A 23325-nucleotide genomic window follows, 5' to 3' on the forward strand; every position below is an offset into this window, starting at 1 on the left:
TGCTGTCAGTAGGGAAATGGGGAGGAGCCAGACTTCACCTTTGGGGGCCAAACAAATGTAATTGTGTGCACAACAGCCAAAGTCACTTGACTCAGTCCTGAGGTTTATTGAGACCTCCACTCCCCACCTGCTTCCAGCCTCGCAGAAGTTGTCCTCTGCCCCTCACATGGTCATACTTCAACCCTAGGGTAGGTGGGAGGACCTCATCTATGCCTACCTTGATCGTGGCTGTTTTCAGATGGCATGCAGTAGCTGTGATGGAATACAGTTTTGGCATTGAGCTTTGGGGGCCTGAGACACGGGGTGGGGGGAGCTGAGTATGATAGTGAGATGGGGTTAGGGGGTCCATGGTGCTTACCACTAGCGAATAAGTTGGTGGGAGGAAGGTGAAGGAGGAGAGATTCTGAGAACAGCCAGGGGGTTGCTGGGGCATGGTAGTAGTGGCCACACGCAGGTGGTCTGGCATACTTGGTGTTGATCAGATTGGCATGCCAGACTGGCCTCAAGCAAATGAGCCCACGGTGAGGAGGCTGGCTCTGGTGGCAAAGGAGCCTGCAGCCTGGGAGAGCAGCCTGGCTCTCCACAGTTGGTACAGGGAGGAGGCAGCTCAGTCCTGTGGAGCCCAGCCTCTCAGAGGAGGCCTGGGAAGCTGGTTGGCAGACAGCCTCAGGTGAAGGGGAGCGGAGACCTGGCTTTGAGGTGGGCGCCCGGGTGTGACAGTTAGCTGGAGCTAGAGCCATCAAGTCCCCTGTGAGAAGCAGGCGCTAGAGCTGTAGAGCAGACTGGGGGTGGGGGGCACAGGCACAGCAGGGGGAGCACTCATGGAGCCGAGGAGCAGCCAGGGGAGCTTTGGGGCTTGATGGGGCCAGCCCCTCAGGCCCGGCGTATTTTCATCTCAGTGCGCTTGAGGGAGTAATAGAAGCCCTTCCACTGCGCCCAGTTGATGCCGTTGGCATAGGAGAGGTGGGAGCCGCCCAGGTAAAAGCCGTTGAGGTTGGCGAAATGGCAGCTTCGGAACCAGAAGGCCCCGGAGGAGAGGGCAGCGCAGTTCTGCACAAAGAGGTCCTGGTCCCGGTCGAAGGTGGAGAACTTCTGGCCGCTGTGGTAAGACAGGGAGTCTCCTGGCAGAGAAGAAGGGTATGAGTTGCTGAAGCAGGGGTCTGAGCCCTGAGCTTGCCAGGAGGGGGTGACAGCAGTAGTGGTGATGCTGTGAGGGCTTTCGTGTTAGCCTGGCAGGATGGGGCACCCTTCCGGAGCCAGATGTCGGGTAGCTGTGCTTCTGCAGTGAAGAGAAACAGCTGCTCCTCTGGCTGCCTGGAGGGGGTGGGCATGGCTTCTCCCCAGGGCTGAGGCCCAAGCCCGCTGGGAGCCAGCCATGACCCTTCCAGACCAGGAGGGGGTCAGGGACCAAGCTGGGCAAGGCCAGCCCTGCCTTTCCCCCCACATTTCCTCAGTCCATCAGGAGGGGGATACCTGCCCCGCCGTCCTCAAAGCCCGCCACGTAGAGGGAGTAGCCATCCTCTTCAGCACTGACTGCATTGGGCGAGATGGAGAAGTCGGCGTACTTGGCATAGGCTGTGTTGTTCTCAAAGTCCTCCAAGTCCACTCGCAGTTCGTACTTCTGCTTCAGTGTCAGAAGGTGCAGGTTCTGCAGCCCTGAGGAGAGGAGGGGCAGCTGGTCAGCAAGGACCTGGCCCCGGGGCAGCCCCCAGCCTGCCTGGGCCCCACCTTACCCAGCCAGTATTCCCCGTCTGCACGGCCGAAGCCTAGCTTGTAGTCGTTCCAGCCCCGGAAGAAACTCACTGAGCCATTGAATCTCTTCTGGAAAACCTGGAGCAGAGATGACAGGCCTGGATTTTCAAGGGTCCAGTGGGCAGGGGCCTCACCCAGGTATGGATCCTGTGGTGCTGAGCTGGTTTATTAAAGGACTGAGCTGGGGGTCTAAAGCCAAGCGCATGCTGGCACCCTTCAGGGAACAGCTACTGAGTGCAGGGAAGAGGTTAGGAGGGTGTTCAAACACGAGTAGGTGTCCTATGCTGGCTGTGTGACGTTGAGTGAGTTCCCTCACCTCTCTGGGCTTCAGTTACTTATCTATAAAAGGTACGTTCCTCCCAGGGTTATTGTGAGGATTATGTGCCCTGGGTATTGCTATCCCCAATTTAGAGATGAACAAAGACTTCCAGGGGTGAAGCCTGGTCACGCTCTGGGACTAAAACAGCTTCTGTTCCCCTCCACTCACCGTCCACTTCCCGCCCTCGGTGGTCATGTCACAGAAGACAGGCACAGGCACGCTGGGGCCCAGGGGGTAGATGAGATACACGCCGTCCGCCTGGTAGCCCTGGGCATAGATGTCATCGCAGTCCAGGGGCTGCTGGAGACAGGCCTTCTCTAGAGCTGGGGGGTGGGGGTGGGAGGGTGAGGAGAAGGGGGCTAAGGCATAACTCACCTCGGCACCCCACAATTTGCCTCCATCCCCGGGGGCAGGGTACTGTGTCACAAGAGACTGCAAGGTTTCTTGGACAGTAGGAATGCTCAAAGATCGTCCCATCCACCTGACCCCTTCTGTGGAGCGGGAGCTCCAGTCCTGCAGAGCTGGCTGACTCCCAGGAAACGGCAGCTCAGAGCCTTTCTATGCCCAGCCTGCTGGCCGGGCTGCATTTGCAAACGTGCTGCTTACCATCTCCCCGGATCCCGGAGGCCTGGGGGGCGCAGAAGGGAGCGAAGAGAAGCAGCAGCAGCGGCAGGGCCAGGAGGGCCTGGTGGCAGGAAACCAGTCACCTCAACACAGTCCTTCCCTCCAGCCCCAGAGCCCTTCTGCTTTCTCTGCACTTGTCCCAACACACACACTGCCTGCTGCCAGGAACCCCGCTCTTGGGGACGGCTCAGTGCCCTCTTAGAGCTTTAGCTGGACCATGCGAGCCCATGTGCTTGTCTGTCTCTGCTCGGGGTCCACACAGGGCTCTCCCCCACCCAGGGCCCCGTACCTTCATGCTGCCAGTTCGGCTCAGAGCGGCTGGGTGTCTGCTGCCCCAGACTGCAGCCGCCCAGAGTTATGTGCTGGGCCCCAGCCAGTGGCCCCAGCCCCACCCCCTGGAACTGCAGAACCCCCCTCTCCCCATCCTGGGCACTGAACCAGCATCTGCTGGAGCCAGGGGACCACCTGTGTCTCATTAGGCCTGTCAGGGGCAAAGTACTGCAGACATTAACTCTCACTGGCTCAGCCCAGAAGATGGTTTTATTTTTCTCCTCTCCTTCCCTGGCTGTGTGTCATTGGCTATTGAGGGCAGGCTGAAGGGTGGTGGGGGGGTGAGTATGCCTGGGTTCTGAGGAGGGGAGGCCCACGGGGTGCGTAGGGGGATCAGCTTCAGAGCTCCTGATGTCGGCCAGGCCGGGGTGGGGCGGGTGAAGAGGCAGCAGGGGCCAGGCAGGCTCCTGGCAGGGCTGGGACATTTCTAAGCCATGAGCACGGCTTGCAGGCGTCCAACTGCTGTCTGCTGCAGTTCAAGCCAGGGCCCCTCTCCAGCCCCCTCTCCCCCTCCCAGAGTCCCCCAGGGATCGTCTGCTCACTCACCCAAACATAGTACCTCTTTGTTTTTTCACTTCACCATCCCCCTTTCTGTTTTCAAACTCCTCACTTTGGCCCCATCCAACATCAGATTCCCCTCTAGGCCACTCAGCCATTGTGCTGTTCCCCCGCCTCAGGCCTCGAAAGCCCACCTCTTCCCTTCTGGGCCCCACGGAGCCAAGGTGCGATCCTGTCTGCCTCAACCATCCCTAGGACCGGGTGTTCCTTTTGTCACTCGGTCCTCTGGCCGAGCCCTCTCACCAGGGTGCTTGTCCAGCCTCTTCATGGGTCTCCCTGCTTCTTCACAGGCTGCCCGAACACTGCCTCTGCTCTCACCACCTGCTTACAGCCTCAGTGGCTCCCTGTCACCTCAGACTGAGGCTAAATTTCTCACCTTGGACTTGAGAGGAATGTGAAGTCTGGCATACCATAAGGGCCTTATCGCTTGCTTGTAACTCATACAGTCTAGCCACCAGCCTTCCCCTGCCTTGCCTGCTCTGTTCTCTGGGGCCCACCTGAGTGGTGGGCCCACCTCTGCTTGGCCATGAGTGCCAAAGGGTAGGTCTCTCATTCCTGCACTCTCAGCACCCGTCACAGAGCCTGGCACAAGTCCTCGTTCACAAATCAAATATCTTCTGAGCATGTACTTTGTGCTGGCTGCTGGGGATACAATATCTGCTCCCAGGAGTGGCAGACAGGCATTAGACAGTTCATTGCAAATGTGATGTGTGTTATGAAAGGACCTTTGATGATGAATGTGTTAGCTTTTAACTTCCATATTACTGCCCTAAACCTCACATTCCAAGAAACCAAGACCCATCACTCTTATCGTTTAACCTTTCCAATGGCCTCTCATTCCGGAGGGCTTGGACCTATCACTCCAGTCAGGCGGAACGGAATGACTGAACCACCCTAACCCACCCAAAACTTCAACCCGTTGCTCGACAAGAAAAACGGGCTCAGCGGTTAGAGCATTGGCCTGCGGTCCGGAGAGACCCGGGTTCGGTTCCCGCTAAGGGCATGTACTTCGGTTGCAGTTTGTCCCCGGCCCTGGTTGGTCGTGTAGGTGGCAGCCACTCGATGTATCCCTTTCACATTGATGTTTCTCTCTCTCTCTCCCTCCCTCCCACTCTATCTGAACAAAAATTGGAAAAATGTCCTCGGGTGAGGATAAATAAATAAATAAATAAAATCCATTAAAAAAAAAAAAATGAGTTTCAGGAGACCCCAGCCCCTGACCAATCAAGAACTCAGGAGGCCCCAGGCCCAACCAATCAAAGATGACCATGTCTCCTCAGCTGAATGATCACCCGCCCAGCCCTAAGTTTAAAAATCACTAGTCTGTACAGGCCAGGCCGGTTGCTACTCTCTCCTTAGAGGTAGTCCGGCAGGCTGATTCCCAGTAAACCTGCACTTCTGGAGACCCCGCACCGCCTCGTTCTTACAGAATGAACAAATGAAATATTCAGAGGTGCACAGTAAGAAAGCTACTCTGCCTCAGGTCCCTTCCTAACTCCTTAGACAAGCCCCGCTGGCCTCGTTGGCCTGCTTCTGTAACTGCTGGTAGCAGTTGCCTCTCGTGTCATATCCTGAAAGTTCTGGAGCCAGGCTGCCTGCATTCAAGTCCAGGTTGTGCCACGTGTTGGCTGGGTGATCTTAGACAAGTTACCTAGCCTCTCTGTGCCTTGGTTCCCTTCTCTGTGAAAATAAGGATATTAAAACTATCTCCTTCAAAGGAGTATGCTAAGGATTGCATAACCTCAAGTACTCATGGTTGGTAACTACTAAATGTTAGCTATCTTCATCATAAACAATGATTGTTCTTACATGAATGGGTTTTTGTCCTTGTCTGTAGAAAAGATGGTTGCCTGCCCCTTATCCATTCTTCCCTGGGTCCCGAGTAGTAAGATCCTGAGTTTTAGCTGGACTGACTGTCTAGCCTCCCTTGGTGAGGCCACATATCTGAATTTTGGCCAACAAGATGCAAACAGCAGTCGTAAAGGTAGGTATCCATTCACTCTGTCTGCACTCTGTCCAGGTGCTGGGCATGATGGTGGGAGCTCAAGCTGCCATCGTGCACAGGATGAAGCCCATCAGGGATGGTGGAGGGGTGGTCTGGGAGGAGCTGGGTCTCTTACAATGTCATGGAGTGAGCCCAAGGCCAGCTTTGGGTTGACCTCTAGGCCTGTTCCATGTGGAAGAGAAAGAAACTATCTGGTTTAAGCCTCTGTTGTTTTTCCTGTTACCCACTGCTGAATGTAACCCTAATAGAAATGCCAGCTAATTTTAGGACAGGCTACAAGAAGGAAAATAATGAAAAATCAGTCATCAAAACAAATAGTAAAATGTGTTCTAAGTCAAGTATCAAAGACTTTAAGCAATGAGGTGTCAATCATATTTTGCCTATTCGTTTTTTATTTAATATGTTTTTATTGATTTCAGAGAGAGAGGAAGGGAGAGGACAAGAGAGAGAAACATTGATGAGCGAGGACCACCACGCTGCTGCCTCTTGCACGTGCCCCGGCCGGGCCTCGCTGTGCATGGGATGAGCTCAGTCAGCAGCCACAGCTGCCAGCGCTTGCCTGTTAGTTTTTCTGGTTTTAATCCTCACCTGAGGATATTTTCCCGTTGATTTTAAGATAGAGTGGAGGGAGGGAGGGAGAGAGAGAGAAAGACATGGGTGTGAGAGACACATCGACTGGTTGTCTCCTATACCACACCAACCAGGGCTGGGAAGAACAGCAACCAAGGTACGAGCCTTTGACCGGAATCAAACCCGCGACTCTTTGGTCCGCGGACCAACACTGACTGCTGAGCCAAACTGGCCAGGGCAGCCTATTAGTTTTTAGAAACACCATGTATGTGGTTGCAGCAGAGCAGGTGTCTGTGCCCTGGCTGTGGTGTGAGCGGGGGCGGGGGGAGAACAAGGCGGCCCAGCCAGAGGCGGTCCGTCAGCGTCTGCAAAGACTGACCGGAGGAGCTCGGACACTGACAAAGGCCTTAGTCGGCATTGGTGGCTGCCCAGCCTGGGAAACTTCTTTCCATGGTTGGGGGTTCCCCCTCATTAGAAAGGGGGGTGCTTGTTTTCCCAGGCTTCCTTGAAATGTGTTTGAAGGCACATGATTTTGGTTCAGCCAATCAAATGTACTGCCCTGGGTTTCATTTTGTGAGGTGTTGGTTAGAGAAGCAGGAGCGTGAAAAATCCATTCTTGGGGTGATTCCGGAGGTATCTGGGTTCCAGGGGTCTCCGGCTGGTTGGAGGTGGCTTTGCAGGCGCAGTGCTGGCTTCGGCTGCCCGGTCCTGAACTTGGCCTCGGAGCTCTCCTGGCTGCTGATTTGCTCTCCCTGTTACCTGTTTGAAAAAACTCCCAACTCATACGGATGAAGATGTTCACCAACTTGGACTGACTGTTGGGAGGCCTTCAAGGCCTCGGAGTTGCTGAGAGACTGGAGAACTAGCTTGACCAGGGCTGAGGGGGAGCTAACTGCTCAAAGCTCTGAAACAGGCCCTAAGGAATGGTCTCGTGGTGGGGACAGTCTGCCAGGAAGACGTTCATTGCACAGGGCTGTGGACAAAGGTCTGGTCAAGAGCCAGATTCCAGGAGGTGGGAGCACCCCATCCCATTGGCCTTGCTTGGGTCATTTGCCTACCTTCTCCCTCCATTCCACCTTGCTCTGCCCTGCTCTGTGCCCAGGGCATCACCAGGTTCCCATGGCCCCTGGCTTCTGGCTGGATTTGGTCAATGGGAGGCACACACCGGAGATGGGAGAAGAGAGAGGTTGGGGTAGTTCTCGCTGGCTCAAGGCCTACCCAGGACTGCAGTCTTGGCAATGGCTGTGCCCCTCCCCCATTACAGCTCCTGCCGTAACCCCTCACTGGCCCTTCCTCCCCCACCTCCTGCTAGTCCCAGGCAGCCTCAACAGCCCAGGCTGGGTTCCTTGATACACACACTGAAGTAAATAGTCCCTTTCAAATTCTCTTAAAAACAAACAAAACAGCTGGGTCTGCCTTTCTTTCCTGCCAAGGTCTTTGGTTCTTCTAAAAGCCCAGTGGAATGTCTGGGACAACAGCTGAGGACAAGACCCCAGGCTACACCTCTGATCATCACCCACCTTTAGCCTGAGCTGCAGAAGGCTGAGCACAGAGCTCTCAAGGAGGGGAAAGGATGTGTCCCCAGCCCGAGCCAGAGGGGGCTCCTAGAGGGATGGGTGGTCTGCCAGAAAGACTATGGCCGAGCTCTCCAGACCCAGCCCTTCCCCAGAGGCTGCTACTGTGGCAGGGTGGAGGGACCGGAAGACAGCTGCGTGCACGCTGGGCCTGCTCAGCCATCGGCGTGGCAAGAACGCGGTATTCCTTGGGGCCCGGTTGGCGCTGGGGGACCTCGGGTCAGTTGGGATTAGGACCCACTCTAGTGGCCTCATTTGAACAAACTGAGCTCTTTAAAGGCCCTGTCTCCAAACAGTCATATTCTGAGGTGCTGGGGGTTGGGACTTCAACATATGACTTTTGGGGGACACACTTCAGCCCATAACAAGCACCTACTAGGATGCACCAGGTACTCCCTGCCCCTGTGTAGGCAGCAGTGGACAGACAGACCAACTTTCAGCTCTCCTGGAGCTGGGGGCAGAGGGGATAAAATGATGACTTATGCTGTGAAAAAGAGGATGATGGATGGCGGGGTGGGGTGGGAGAGGCCGTGGTGAGGAGAGGTAGTGGTTGACATGAGGGCAAAGGCCCAACACAGGGTCTTTTGTGGTAGGAGCACATCTTCCTCCCATCTTTTTTTCTTTCTAAAGGGGAAAATTATGAGGGATTTGGTGTCTCACTTTTTTGTAGTTTTGGGGCAAGTTCAGTTGAGCTCAGAGTGTGGTCAAGAGGAGCAGCAGACTGAAGATGGGGAGGGTACTAAATGCCAGGCTGGAGTGTTTGGAGTCGACCCTGAAGGCTTTCGGGATTGGGGTATGTTGAGATAGGACCTTCATCCTGTGCACCATCTGGTGTTTATGTCACCTAACTGCTTGAATTTGTTTCAGTGTCTGAGATCTGCAGATATTGTGCACTGGGAAGGAAACATACAGATGAAAAGTTTTTGTTTTCTTTTTTTAAACAATCAAATGAAAGCAAGCACATAGTTGGGGGAAAGGGTACTGGAAGGCCCTTTAATGAAAAACAGCTGCCCCCTCCTGGTGTTTGAGGAGACCTTGGGTGGGTCTTTTCCATTTCACTGTGTGGCCACTTGGTGGCCCTTCCACACTGGAGGATTGTGTCCTCGTTTTGAGGAAATTCTCTATCACCTCTCCTCTAGCTGCTTTCTTCCCCTCCATGTTCTCTGTTCTCCTTCTGCTAATTTTATTAGTTGGATGTTGGACCACCCAAATCGGACCTTTTTTTTTTTTTTAACTTATCTTTATTGTTGAAGGTATTACAGATGTCACCCCTTTTTCCCCCGTTGACCCCCTCCTCCCTGCTCCCGCCCCCCTGCTGCCTTCCCCGCACTATTGTTTATGTCCATTGGTTGTGCATATGTGCATAGAAGTTCTTTGGTTTATCTCTTCCTGCCCCCCACCTTGAGGTGCATCAGTCTAACAACCAATTTGTACTTCTTAATGCCTTCATCTTTTTCCCCAACCCTCCAATCCCCCTTCCATCTGGAAACCAACAAAAAGTTCTCAGTATCTATGAGTCTGTTTCTGTTCTGCTTGTTTATTTTGTTTATAAATTCAATAGTTGAAAGTTATGTATGTATTGCCTTTTTATTGTTTATATTTTTTATCTTCACAAAGACCTGCCAACATTTCTTTCTTTTTTTTATCCTCACTCGAGGACATTTTTCAATGTTTTGTTCAGATAGAGTGGGAGGGAGGGAGAGAGAGAGAAACATCGATGTGAAAGGGACACATCGAGTGGCTGCCACCCACACGTCCCAACCAGGGCCAGGGACAAACTGCAACCGAGGTACGTGCCCTTAGTGGGAACCGAACCCGGGTCTCTCTGGACCGCAGGCCGACTGAGCCAAACCGGCCAGGACCCGTCAACATTTCTTATGATACTGGTTTGGTGGTGATGAACTCCTTTAGGTTTTTCTTGTCTGGGAAACTTTTTATATGTCCATCTATTCTAAATGGTAGCTTTGCAGGATAGAGTAATCTTGCTTGTAGATTCTTGCTTTTTATCACTTTGAATATTTTTTGCTACTCCCTTCTGACCTGTAAAATTTCTTTTGAGAAATCACCTGACAGTCTTATGGGAACTTCATTGTAGGTAACTAACTGCTTTTCTCTTGCTGCTTTTAAGATTCTCTTTGTCTTTAACCTTTCGCATTTTTATGATAATGTGTCTTGGTGTGGGCCTCTTTGGGTTCATCTGTGTGCTTCCTGGACTTGTATGTCTGTTTCCTTCATCAAGTTAGGGAATTTTTCTGTCATTCTTGTTTCAAATAGGTTTTCAATTTCTTGCTGTCTCTCTTCTCCTCTGGCACCCCCATGATGTGAACGTTGCTATGCTTGAAGTTGTCCCAGAGGCTTTGTATACTCTCTGATTTTTTTGGATTCTTTTTTCTTTTTGCTGTTCTGATTTGGTGTTTTCTGCTTCCTTATATTCCAAATCAATGGTTTGCTCCTTGGCTTCACCTACTCTACTATTGATTCCTTGTAAATTATTCTCTATTTCAGTAAGTTCTTCTTTCTTCATTTTTGACTGTGCACCCTTCATTTCTGACTGGTCCTTTTTTATGCTCTTGAGGTCCTTACTAAGTTACTTGAGCATCCTTATAACCAGAATTTTGAACTTGGCATCTGTTAGATTGCTTATCTCTGTTTTGTTTAGTTCTTTTCCTGGAGTTTTGTTCTGTTCTTTCATTTAGAATATATTTGTCTCCTCATTTTGGCTACCTCTCTGTGTTTGTTTCTATGTATTAGGTACAGTTTTCATGTCCCTTGGGCTTCCTAAGGTGGCCTATTGTAGTAGGTGTCTTGTGTGGTTCAGTGGCACACCCTCCCTGATCACCCAGATGGGCCCTTGACGTGCACCTCTTGTGTGGACTGTATATCCTTCTGTTGTAATTGAATCTTGATTGCTGTTGGTACATCATTGAAAGGGGTTTACTCAGGCTGATTGGCTGCAAGGACTGGCTGTGTCCACTGACCACTGACCACTGACCTCTGACTACCTTGGATGATCAGCTCTGCAGGGGCCCGCTACACAGAGCAAGACTTATTTCAGCAGGGCTCTGGTACCAACAGAGTCTACTTTTTGAGTGTGGAGGTGGTTGGGTGATGGTGCATTACTATGGTCTGAAGCTGTCCACTGGGTGTGCTGGTTCTGAGGCAAGTCAGCCCAGCCACTGCCTGTGTTCTACCCGGGGCCACCAGGCATAAGCCACAAAGTGATCTGCAGATGGCTTCTTGTACTGGGCTTGGAGGTGCCCAGGCAAAGCCAAGTTGTGAACCAAGGCTGGCTGCTTTTAGTGCCAGGCCTGGGGCTACTTAGTGAGAGGTATGGGGCTTGCTGAGGCCAGATGCTTCTTGTTTGAGAGAATTTAGGAAAATCTGAAGTAGAGCCAAGAGGCCAATCCTATGGTAAAGCCACTGGAAACAGCTTGGGTGCGCCCAAAAGTTGGATGGGGCGGGGGCTCAGGGAGTCACCAGGGCAGGGCAAAAGCCAGGTACTTGGGTCCCAGACATGGCACCTGTCTGCCTGCCCTGTGGGGGAAGGGCTCACCAAAGGCACAAAGGCCTCCACCAGCACGTCTGTCTGGGAGAAAGCTGCCCCTACAGCTCTCGCCCCAGTGCCAAACAACTCAGTTCTTCCCCATATGTCTCTGGTGCCTTTCAAACAGCCTCCCTGATGCTGGAGCCTGGAGGGAGTGAGGCTGAGTAAGTCCATGCGTGAGCCCTTTAAGAGGAGCTGCTTGGCCCTGGCCAGTTTGGCTCAGCGGTTAGAGCGTCGGCCTGCGGTCTGGAGAGACCCGGGTTCGGTTCCCACTAAGGACACGTACTTTGGTTGCAGTTTGTCCCCGGCCCTGGTTGGTTGTGCGGGTGGCAGCCACTCGATGTGTCCCTTCATGTCGATGTTTCTCACTCTCTCTCCCTTCCTCTCTCTCCCTCCCACTCTATCTGTACAAAAAATGGAAAAAATATCCTCGGGTGAGGATAAAAAAAAGAAAAAAAGAGGAGCTGCTTGGGACTCTAGCAGCCTCAGCCTCCCTCAGCCTCAGTTCCTGCTGGTTTTTACAGCCAGAAGATATGGGGACTTCTTTACCTGGCACTGGAACCCTGGGCTGGGGACCTGGTGTGGGACTGGGACCCTTGGTCCCCGAGGAGGACCTTCACAGCCAAGGTGTCCCTCCTATTTATTTATTTATTTATTTATTATCCTCACCCGAGGACATTTTTCCATTTTTTGCACAGATAGAGTAGGAGGGAGAGAGAGGAAGAGAGAGAGAGAGAGAAACATCGATGTGAAAGGGACACATCAAGTGGCTGCCACCTGCACGACCAACCAGGGCCGGGGACAAACTGCAACCAAGGTACATGCCCTTAGCGGGAACCGAACCCGGGTCTCTCCAGACCGCAGGCCGATGCTCTAACCGCTGAGCCAAACCGGCCAGGGCCCTCCTAATTTTTTAAAAAATAACTTTTCTTTATTAAGTTTATAGAGAGAGGAAGGGGGAGGGAGAGAGAAATAGAAACGTCGATGAGAGAGAACATCGATTGGCCACCTCCTGCAAGCCCCCCACTGGGGATCAGGCCCACAACCTGGGCATGTGCCCTGACTGGGAATTGAACCAGTGACCTCTTGGTGCATGGGTTGATGCTCAACCACTCAGGCTCCCTCCTGAGTTTTATCCACCACACATGGGTGTGGGACCAGTCCATCCACACCTCCTACCAGTCTTGATGTGGCTTCTTCTTTAATTTCATAGTTGTAGGACTTCCATTCACCTCGATTTCAGGCGATTCTGAATAATGGTTGTTCTGTAGTTTAATTGTAATTTTGATGTGATTGTGGGGGGAGGCAAGTACCACATTTACCTACACCACCATCCTGACAGGAAGTCTCTCAAGTCGAACCTTTATTTGTTCTTATCTTTTCTCTGACATTTTCCATCTTTGTGTTTTTAAATTTAATTTCTGTAGCATACCCTTAATGTCCAACAGTCCTATTGATGTAAACAAATTGGCTATCATATAATTTTCATTTTCATTTCCCCATTTTTTTTAAGGCTTTATGGGGGGTATAATTTGCATGTTGTGAAATCTGCTTGTGAGTGGGCAGTCCAACAATTGCTCCTTCAAACAAATAGACTTTATTTTTTAGAGACTTTTAGGTTCATAGCAAAACTGAAGAAAGGTACAGATATTTCCCATATAATACATGCACAGCCTACCTCCCCCACTGTCAACATCCCCCACCAGAGTGGTACATTTGTTGCAATCTTTGAACCTACATTGTTTTGCCTTTTTCAGATTATCATATAGTTGGAATCACTCTTTTCAAATGGGCTGATTTCACTTAGTAATATGCTTTTACATTTCCTCCATGTCTTTTTATGGCGTGATAGCTCATTTCTTCTTAGCACTGAATAATATTCCATTATCTGGATGAACCAGTTCATCTATTCACCCACTGAAGGGCATCTTGGTTGCTTCCGAGCTTTGGCAATTATGAATAACGCTGCTATATTTGGGTGAGTACCAGGAGTGTGGTTGCTGGATTGTATGGTAAGAGCATGTCTGGTATTTTATGAAATTGCCAAACTGTCTTCCCAAGTGGCTATGCCATTTAGCATTCCCACCAGCACTGAATGAGAGTTCCCATTGCTCCACATCCTCGCCAGCATTTGGTGGTGTCAGTGTTCTGGTTTTCATCATTCTAAAAGGTATCTAGTTTTGTTGTTTTAATTTGCAGTTTTCTAATGACATATGATGTGGAACATCTTATCATATGCTTCTTTGCCGTCTACATATCTTTTTCTGGCGAGGTGTCTATTCAGATCTTTAGCCCATTTTTTATTTATTTATTTTTAAATTTATTGATTGATTTTAGAGAGAGAGGAAGGGAGATGAAGGGAGAGAGATAGAAATATCGATGAGAGAGAACATCGATCAGCCACCTCCTGCATGCCTTCCACTGGGCATCAGGCTTATATCCTGGGCGTGTGCCCTGACCGGGAATCAAACTGGCGACTGCTTGGTGCATGGGTCGACGCTCAACCACTGAGCCATACCGGCCAGTTCTAGCTTATTTTATTTTTAGAAATCAATGGCATTTTTATTTATTTTTTAATTTTTTTGCTACGTGTCCCTAGCGGAAACCGAACCCGGGACTCTCTGGTCTGCAGGCCAATTTTCCAACTGCTGAGCCAACCCGGCCAGGGCGTTTTAGCCCATTTTAAAATCAGGTTGTTCATGTTCTTATTTTTTAATTAATTGCTCCTTTTTAATAGCATGTATTATTTTTATTGGTTTTGTTTTGTTTTATAGATACATATCTTCTTTTAATTCTTTGAGGATATAAACTATAACTTCTGAATTTTTCTTCTGTTTCCTGCATTGTCCCTTTCCTCTGTCTGTCTGTTTGATTTGGTCACTCTCTGTTGTGTTTGAGGCTCTCTTCAAATGCCTGCTTCCGATTAGTTCAGATCTGGCAGGAGGCTCTGGAGCCTGGTAGGGAGCTGTTAGGACCAGGTGTGGCTGTGCCTCATTGTGGTTGGTAGACCAGAAGGCTGTTCTGCTCCATAGAACAGAAAACCTGACTACAGTAGCATAACCAGATCGAGGAGTTTTATTTGTTTTTAGAAAACAAACAAACAAAACACAGAAGTGGGCAGAGCAGGGCTACTTGAGCATTTATAACTTTTTTCACTTCCATACCATCGTTTCAGTGGGTTTTGGAAGGAAATAAGTATGAGAGACGAATCCACCAGATTTAACCCCAGGGGTTATTTACACATTTCATCTTATTCTAAATTATTTCCTGTTGTAGGCACAATGTTTGCCCATTAAAAAAAAAAGCTTTTAAAAACCAGTGTTTATTTTCAAATAAAATGCTCAAGAGACTTTAAGGAGGTCCAAAGGCCTAGAGATATCCAGGTTTCAGATAAGACTGTAGGCAGGTGCTGACTGTTGGTCTCTCCATTGCTAAAGCCTGAATTTCAGTGTGCTCAGTCCTATCCTACATTGATTCTTCTGGTTGGGGAGCGGCGACTTCTTCCAACCGCCAGTGGACATGCACGTTCGCCACACTAACGCCGGTGAAAAAACAGTGGTAGCAGCAACCACCTCCATGGCAAGGGGAGAACTTATGATCCAGATAGAAAACTGCCACAGCAATGACAGAAATCAAAATAATTAATCCAGTAATGAAGGAAAATAATCATTTGTAGAATCTACATCAACACTTTTCTTGGGTTATTCTCAGCAACCCGGTCTGCTGACTATAAACTTGAGATGCTGAGGTCATGACATTAAATGCAGCTCTTGACCAACTAGAAAAGTCTAACTCCATTGGAGGTGAGACATGTTCTGCCTTTTATAAATGAGGAAAAACTGAGGCTCAAAGAGGCAGTAGGGCCAGGATCAGAATCTGAAGCTCGATGTTTTCCTACATTCCTGGGAGCCCCACGAGACTCTGACCCTCGGGACAGGAGAACATCAGGTCCTTGGGGACACTGTGGTAGCTGGTGAGCCACATACAGTCAGGGCACGGTTAGGGGGCGATCCGGGCAAGGAGGAGGGTAAGGGCCCACAACCCACAGAGAGGGTGACTTCTTAGGGTGCTGGGTGGCTGGCCTGTCACAGCCCATGTGAGTGGGTACGCATGGCACTTTCTGTGGTGCCTGCTCCACTGTGCCCCTTCCTGACACCCAGTGGCTTCCTGCACCTGCCTGCCTGTCCGCTCCTGAGGGCAGGCCCGAGCCCGAGCTTATGCCCCAGCACCAGGGAGTTACCTTCAGTGCTGGAGGCTGAGTGGAAGCTTCTCTCTGTCCAGACGCCAGCTGGGTTGTGGGGCCTCCCCGAGGAGAGGGAAGGTGGTGCCATGGAGTGGGTGGGGGAGGCTCGGGCCTCGTGGAGGGGAGGGTAAAGAGGGGGCAGGAAGTCTGTAGGACCAGAAGGAACGTTATGTTGTTCTACACATTCAAGAGCCTCTTCCTGGAGATCTTTCCATGAAAACAACAGGGTGGAAGAGCGTGAGTATGGGGTCCTGGACTCAAGTCCCACGTGCACTTCCTGCCGATGTAAAGGACAAGGACGAATGGGCTCAGAATCCATTTCCGACAAGTTCTCTCAGCACTGAGCTTTCGTGCTTAGTTCTGCATACCCCTCCCCCATCCCTTCCTCCCTCCAGCACCCATGTCTACAGAGCACCTCTGTGCGGCAGTCACTGTCCAGACAGCAGGGTCATGGCACTGAATGGCTTAGGCCACCCTGCTCACAATGCTGACAGTTTAGGAAGACAAGTGAAACCCACCGTCCTGCGCTCCTTTGTCCTCATTCACTCATTTTACTGAGCCCTGAAAAGTGACCCCTTGTGGCAACGGGGATACACCAAGGAACAAGACAGGAAACCCCCTGCCCCCTGGAGCTGACAATAACAAGACACAGATCACATACAGCCTGCTAGGAGGTGATGAGTGTCATGGAGGGAAAGCAAAACATGTAAATGGATTGACTGAAAGGGACCGAAATTTTATTAGCAAGGGAGGGCTCAGTGAGAATGTAAAATGGGATTAAATAAGGGATCAGTATGCTTTTTCTGTAAGGAGCCAACTACTGATTATTACAGGCTTTAGGAGCCATGTGGCCTCTGTCACAACTGCGGTTCTGCTGCTGTGGAGCGAAAGCAGACATAGTCAACCCACAAACACGTGGGTCCGGCTGTGCTCCAACAGAGCTTCTCTGACAACAACAGGCGGTGGGCTGCACGGTCCAGGGTGTGCTGACCCTGGGAGTAAGGACCTAAGGGAAATGAGGGAGGGAGCTGTGAGGATATTTGAGTAAAGCACAGTTGGAGCAAAGAAAGCAGTATGTGCAAAGGCCCTGAGGTGGCAGTGTGCCAGTATGTTTGATGGACAGCGAGTGAGCTAGAGAGGCTGGAGCAGAGAGGACAGAGGTGGGAAATAGCAGGAGAGTTCAGGAGAAGACAGGGCCCATTCTTTGGGGCTTTATTGATACAGGAAGGCCTGGCTTGGACAAGGGTAAACTGTGGGAAAGAAGGGCGGTGAAGGAGTCCAAGGCCTGTGTACGGTGCTGTTAATCTGGTCACACCAAGACTAAATGTCTAGTTCCCGCCTGAGGTAGAACTGAGAGCGGGTTCTTCTTTTTCCTGGCAGAGAGTTGGTCATGAGTCAAAGAAGAGACAGCAGGATAAGAAAAACCAAAGCCAGTTATAATGCCCTCCTCCACCCTCCAGACCTTGGAGGGAGCACAGGGCGGGCACTCCTGCCCAGAGATAAGCAGACAGTGGGGCCAGGCAGGGGTAGGGAAGGGGTGTGCATCCCTGAGGGACTGGGTCTCCCTGATCCAGCCATGGCATCGCCCTGTGGGTCCTGTGACCTCCAAGGTCTTCCCTGGCTCGATGAGTGTGATCTTGACTCTTATGGAGAGTGATCATGCTCTTTCGGGCTGGGACCCTCACAGGTGACCTCTGATCTTTACAAACTAAAGGGCACTTACACCTGGCATTTCTAATAAAGCTGGAGGTACCATAATTTATTTCCCCATTTGCTCTCCTGTTGGTGGGCATTTGGGTTGTTTCTGTTTTGGTTGCTATGAATAAAGCCACAGTGAACACTTGTGACTCTCTTCTGTGGTTGTGCACGCCCTGCAGGTGTGTGCCCAGGCATGGAGGTGGGCCACAGGGGGCACACTTAGCTTTGGGAGCCGCTGCCACATACTCCGCACAGCGAGTGTACCAGCTCACACCTCTTGCGGTGATTCGATTCAGGAGACTCAACCTGATGTTAATCCAGGCTTTCGGACTATAGCTAATTAAAAAAATTTTTATTACTTACTTTATATGTATATACTTACCCGAGGACATGCTTTTATTGATTTTAGAGAGGGGAAAGGAGAGGGGGAGAGAGAGAGAAACATCGATGTGAGAGTGAAGCATCAGTTGGTTGCCTCCCGCATGTGACCTGATTGGGGATCGAAACCACAACCTGGGTAGGTATGTGCCCTGACCTGGAATCGAACCCAAGACCTTTTAGTGTATAGGACAATGCTCCCACCAACTGAGCCACACCAGCCAGGGTGACTGCAGCTAATTTTTTTTTATCCTCACCAGAGGAAAATTTTGCATTTATCTTCAGATAGAGCTGGAAGGAGAGAGGGAGGAAGAGAGAGAGAAACATCGATGTGAGAGAGACATATGGATTGGCTGCCACCCACACAACCCCATGGGGCTGGGGACAAACTGCAACCGAGGTACATGCCCTTAGTGGGAACCGAACCCAGGACTCTCTGGTCTGCAGGCCAACGCTCTAGCCGCTGAGCCAAACCGGCCAGGGTGACTGGAGCCAATTTAAAGTACCATGTGGTGCCTCAAAAGAGGGCACCTCAATATACACTGTCTGTTTTAGGGGGTTGTCTTCGTGTCCCACCAACACTCTTAGTGTGGCCAGCCTACATGCAGGCCCCAGTCATCACAAGTGGTGACAGAGGGTGGAGTCCAGTGTCTGTGGCCCCTTGAGGGGCAGTACGCTGGGAGAGGAATGGGGGATCCCCCCCTTACTAGAGTTCAGGGAAGGCCACGCAGGGGAAGGGAAGTCTAGGCAGAGACCTGAAGGATGAGTAAGAGTGGGCCAGACAGACAAGGCAGAGGCGTCCCAGGCTGAGGGAGCCTCTCGGGCCCTGCCAGCTGAGGCCGAGCAGCAGCCAGGAGACTAGCATGCGCAGGGCAGAGAGGGGGCGGAGGCCAGGGCAGGGGGACCGACGGTGGGAGGCCGTGGAGAGAAGTTTAGACTGGCAAATAAACCTGTTGGAGAATTTGAAGCAGGAAGGGACAAAATTCTTTTAAATTTTCATTTATTTTTGTTTTCCAGCTAGATTCACATGCAATTGCAATATATCATACAGAGAGAGCCCATGCATCCTGCACCCAGTTTTCTTCGACAGTAACATTTGGTAAAATTCTAGTTCCTATCACAACCAGGATATGGACATTGATGCAGACAAGACGAGAGCCCGTCTGTCACCGCAGGGACTCTCCCCCGCCTTCCTCTAGCCACACCCACTCCCCTCCTCCTTCCTGCCACCCCTGGGCCCTGGCTCCTCAACCACCTGTCCTTCCTTTTTAGAATCTGGTCACTTCAGAAATGTCTTGTAAATGGAATCATATAACCTATAGCCTTTTGGGACTGGCTTTTCCATTCAACATAATTCTCTGGAGATTCATCCATGTCATTATGTGTATCAATAGTTCATTCTTTTTTATCGGTAAGTGGTATTCTATGGTGTTCATATACCTATTGAAGGACATCTGGGTTGTTTCCAGTTTGGGCTGTTATGAATAAATCTGCTATAAACGTCTGTGTACAGGCTTTTGTGTAAACATAATTCTTTATTTCTCTGGGATAAATGCCCAGGAATGCAGTTGCTGGGTTGTATGGTAGTTGCATGTTGAATTTAAGGAAGTGCCAAACTGTTTCCCAGAGTGGTTGTGGCATCTGACATTGTTACCATCAATGTGTGAGGAACCCAGTTTCTCCGTATCCTTGCCAGCATTTGATAGCATCATTATTTTTTATTTGAACTGTTCTGATAGATACCTATCTCAGGATTTTAATTTGAAGTTCTCTAATGGCTAATAATATCAAAGATCTTTTTGGGTGCTTATTTCCCACCTGCATATCCTTTCCAGTGAAATACCTGTCGTAGCTGTTGCCCATGTTGCAGTCGGACAGTTTGCCTTCTCGCTGCAAGTTTTGTGGGGTCTTTAGACGTTCTACAGGGGTTATTGTCAGCTAGGTGGTTTGCAAATACTTCTCCCACACTGTGACTAGTCTCTCCCTCTTCTCCCCAGGGTCGGCCTTTCATAGCGCAAGCGTTTTACATTTTGATGGTCTAATTTATCAACTTCTCCTTTTATGGATTGTGCTTTTGGTGTCATGTCTAACAACTTTTTGCCTAGTTCTATGTCCCGAAGACTTTCTCCCATTTTTTTTTCCCTAAAAATTTATAATTTTACATTTGAGTTGGTGATCTATTTTGAGTTAGTTTTTGTATAAGGTGTAAGACTTAAGTTAAAGTTATTATTACTATTTTTGCCTATAGATATCCAATTGCTCCAACTTTCTTTAAAAGTTTGGTATAATTCTCCAGGGAAATCATATGATCCTGGAGGGTTTTTGTTTTTTTTCCTAGAAAATATTATCCCACTTCATTCTGGTCTCCATGGCTTTTGATGAGAAATTGCTGTCACTTGAAATATTTTCACCTATAGATAAAGTGTTGTTTTTCTCTGGCTGCTTTAAATACTTTATCTTTGGTTTTCAGAAGTTTAATTATGATGTGTGTCGCCTTGAATTTCTTTGGGTTTACCTGTTTGGGGTTTGCTCATCTTCCTTAATCTGTAGGTTTATGTCTCTTGTCAAATTTTGGGAGTTTTCAGCCATTATTTTTTTGAGTCCTTTTTCTGCCCTCCCCACCTTCTAGGACTCCGGTGACATAAATGACCAACCTCTGGTTATAGTTTCACAGGACCCTGACTCTCTCTTCGTTCCGTTGTTGCTGTCGTCTGTCTTTGTCAGATTGGGTATTTCTACTGTTTTATTTTCCAATTTGCTGATTTTTCCCTCTGTCCCCTCCATTCTGCTGTTGAGCCCATCCACTAAACATTTTATTTCTGTTGTTGTATTTTTCAGTTCTAAATTTTCCATCTGGTTGTTCTGCACAGCTTTCATTTCTTTGCTGAGGTTTTCTGTGTTTTCACTTGTTCCAAGTGTGTTCGTAATTGCTCATTGGAGCATTTTATCACGGCTGCTTTAAACTCTTTGTCAGACAGTTCTAACATCTCTGTCATCTCAGTGTTGGCATTTGTCCATTGTCTTTTCATTCAGTGTGAGATCTTCCAGGTTCCTAGCATGATGAGTGATTTTTCAAACGAAACCTGGACAGTTTTAAATTATGTTACGAAACACTGGATTCTATTTAAGCTCGTCTTAGCTGGCTTTCTCTGACACCCCTCTGGCAGGGAAGGGGGGCTGCCTCAATGTGCCAGGTGAGGGCAGAAGGCCAGGTGTCCCATCTTCCTTGCTGACATCCATGGGGTCCCTGTGACTGCTGGAGGGGACACTTAGGGGTCGGGATAGAGCTTGTTACTGGCTGTGAGGAAAGTCAGGGCTCCCTACTTGGCCTTCTCTGATACAACTTAGTGAAGGGTCCCCCTGGGTGCCCCTGGAAGTCTGCAGGTGTGGGTGGGCGTGGGGCTGCTGCTCGGAGGGGTCTGGCTGGAGTAGAGTATATATTGTCCAGGAGTTTTCTGTCTTGCCAGATTTTCCCTTTCTTGGCTTTTTGGCTAGAAAGAGCTGGCTTTTGAGGGAGCTTTTTTGTTTGTGCCCCCTGGCATTTCCAGGTGGCCTGCCCCTCAGTTCTGGGTCTGGGACGTGAGACAAGAGGACACCCAGGGCCTGCACCTCCGCGTGGGTCCACAATGTCCCCAGCCCATCGCCTTCAGCTCTCAACTCCAGTGTTTCCTTGTTTTATGTCTAATGCACACGACCCCATTTTCCTGCAGGTGGAAGTCCCTCAAACAAGCTTCACACACAGCGCAGCAGACTCGTCTCCGCGGGTGTGCACATCCGGTCACCAGCACCCGGACGGACATTTCTAGCAGCCCAGCAGGCTCCCTTGTCCTGGGAAGGACTCATTTTGATGTATGTGCCTTGAAACTGGGCTGGCTGCAGGTGGGGACAGGTTGATGAGAAGCAGAAGAGGGAGGAACATCAGGTTCTCCAGCCGGACCTCTGTTCCACGTGGGCCCGCAGGCTGGGTGGGCGGCCTGTCCTGTGGGTGCCCCAGCCTGCTCAGGCCCTGGGCGCACGGCCTTCCCTCCTCCTTCCCTTTGGCACTAGGGCGTCAGCTGGGACCGAGCAGCCCGGACGGTCCGACCGGGTGGGGTCTCCTGCTCTCCCTGCCACCGAATTCCCTGTCAAAGCAGAAGCTGACTCCAGCCTTTGGGCACCTCCCTTCTGACCTCTGGAATCAGCTCTTAATTTCCTGTCACCTACCCTTGCTTCACAGTGGTTCCGCATTCATTTCATCAGCAAACACACTGTACTGTGGATTGCTGAGGCCTGGCTCCTGTGACCACTTTGCTCTGCCCCGCCTGGATTGTGGGGCTGGGAGGGGGAGCAATCGACCAGGGGTTCGAGAGAGGAAGGAGAAACACTGTGTGTGGGGGTGCATGTGTGTGAGAGAGAGAGAGAGAGAGGAGAGGGAGGGAGACTAGAGGCAAAATAGACTTGGCTGTGAGTCACTCGGATACCCTCAGTTTCATTATCTGTAAAATGGATCCAATATTTCCACCTGTGGAAGAATTCAGGGAGAATTGGAGGTTCTGTTGTATAAAGCACCCAGTGTATTTTAGGAGCCCAGTAAATGTGTGGTCATTTTTATCAGTGTCATAAATGACATGTAGCTGTTGGGCATCTGTCCCATGCACTCCCTAAGGTCCTGCCTCTGTAGGAACCTCAGCTTCAATTTGACAAAGAAGAAGGTGTGAGCCGAGGCGGGGTGAGGAGAACGGGGTGGGGAGACGTGGGCACAGCAAGGTGAGTGGCGCAGGCATGCCCCAGGCTCCAAGGCTGGCTGGTGGGGCATTTACTGAGGACCTGTGCAGCAACCCTGGGGAAGCTGAGCTCCCGCCAAGGGACGACTCAGCCCAGGGAGCTGGGGGAGCTGGTGCCTGACCGTGCCAAAGCTCGGGTGCTGGCAGCGCCCCCACAGCTGTGCCGCCTGGGCCACTCCAAGGACAGTTCAGGCCAGCAGGCCTGCGGAGGTTCCTGTGCCGAGGCCGGCTGGGTTCAGTTTGGCTGTCTGCCTACGTCCAGCTGGGAGGCTCTGCCTCTCACTTCAGGAGGGTCCGGGGGGCCTGGGTCCAGCCGGGCAGAATCTGTAGTGAGGAGCTTGCTCGCCAGCTGGCCCGTCTCTCGGCTTCCTGGCTGACTGCCTGGAGGCTCCAGACCCAGGGTGGGCAGCGTGGGTGTTGGAAAGAGGGTGGTTCAGAGCGGGGGAGGGGTCTGCAGCCTGGTCTGGATTCTGGCTTGGAGGAAGATGAAGCATGAGGGTGGACTGGTGCCAGCAGCCAAGGACCCCCAGCCAGCGTGAATCTCAGAGAGGTGCTTGTGGGGTCTTTCAGCATCACCACTGTCACCTCCTCCCTCTCCTGCTGTCCCCCACATCAGTTAGTACCTCCCAACAGATACATTCTGTGTGACCCTGCCTCTGCAGCCCGCCTTCCCACCCGCCGTGTTTCAACTGTGGCTTCTCTACTTTGTCCATTGCATTCGGCAGATGGCTGCTGGGCCACTGCAGGCCTGACTGTTTCAGTTGTTGAAGCCTCAGTGTAAGAAGCAGGTGTGTCTTGGGCTGGATGGTTCAGTAGGTTGGAGCATCGTCCCATGTACCAAAAGGTTGCAGGTTCATTCCCTGGTCAGGGTACATATGAGAGGGAACCGATCAATGTTTCCCTCTCACATTGATGTTTCTCTCTCTCTCTCTTCTTTGTTCTCTAAAATCAATACACATATCCTCAG

General features: G+C 50.7%; 1 protein-coding gene across 1 annotated transcript; it reads right to left on the minus strand.

Moving 5' to 3' along the window:
• Positions 1-98: 98 nt before the first annotated feature.
• On the minus strand, positions 99-3034 carry MFAP4 (microfibril associated protein 4). Its single transcript, XM_036278371.1, has 6 exons — positions 2985-3034; positions 2678-2756; positions 2240-2394; positions 1734-1830; positions 1474-1656; positions 99-1121 (listed from the first exon to the last, which is right to left on the minus strand). The coding sequence occupies exons 1-6, from the start codon at positions 2988-2990 to the stop codon at positions 874-876; spliced, it is 768 nt and encodes a 255-aa protein (XP_036134264.1). The 5' UTR covers positions 2991-3034; the 3' UTR covers positions 99-873.
• Positions 3035-23325: the final 20291 nt, after the last annotated feature.

Source organism: Molossus molossus, unplaced genomic scaffold, assembly GCF_014108415.1.
Source record: "Molossus molossus isolate mMolMol1 unplaced genomic scaffold, mMolMol1.p scaffold_m16_p_27, whole genome shotgun sequence".
In the NCBI taxonomy this organism is placed as follows: domain Eukaryota; kingdom Metazoa; phylum Chordata; class Mammalia; order Chiroptera; family Molossidae; genus Molossus; species Molossus molossus.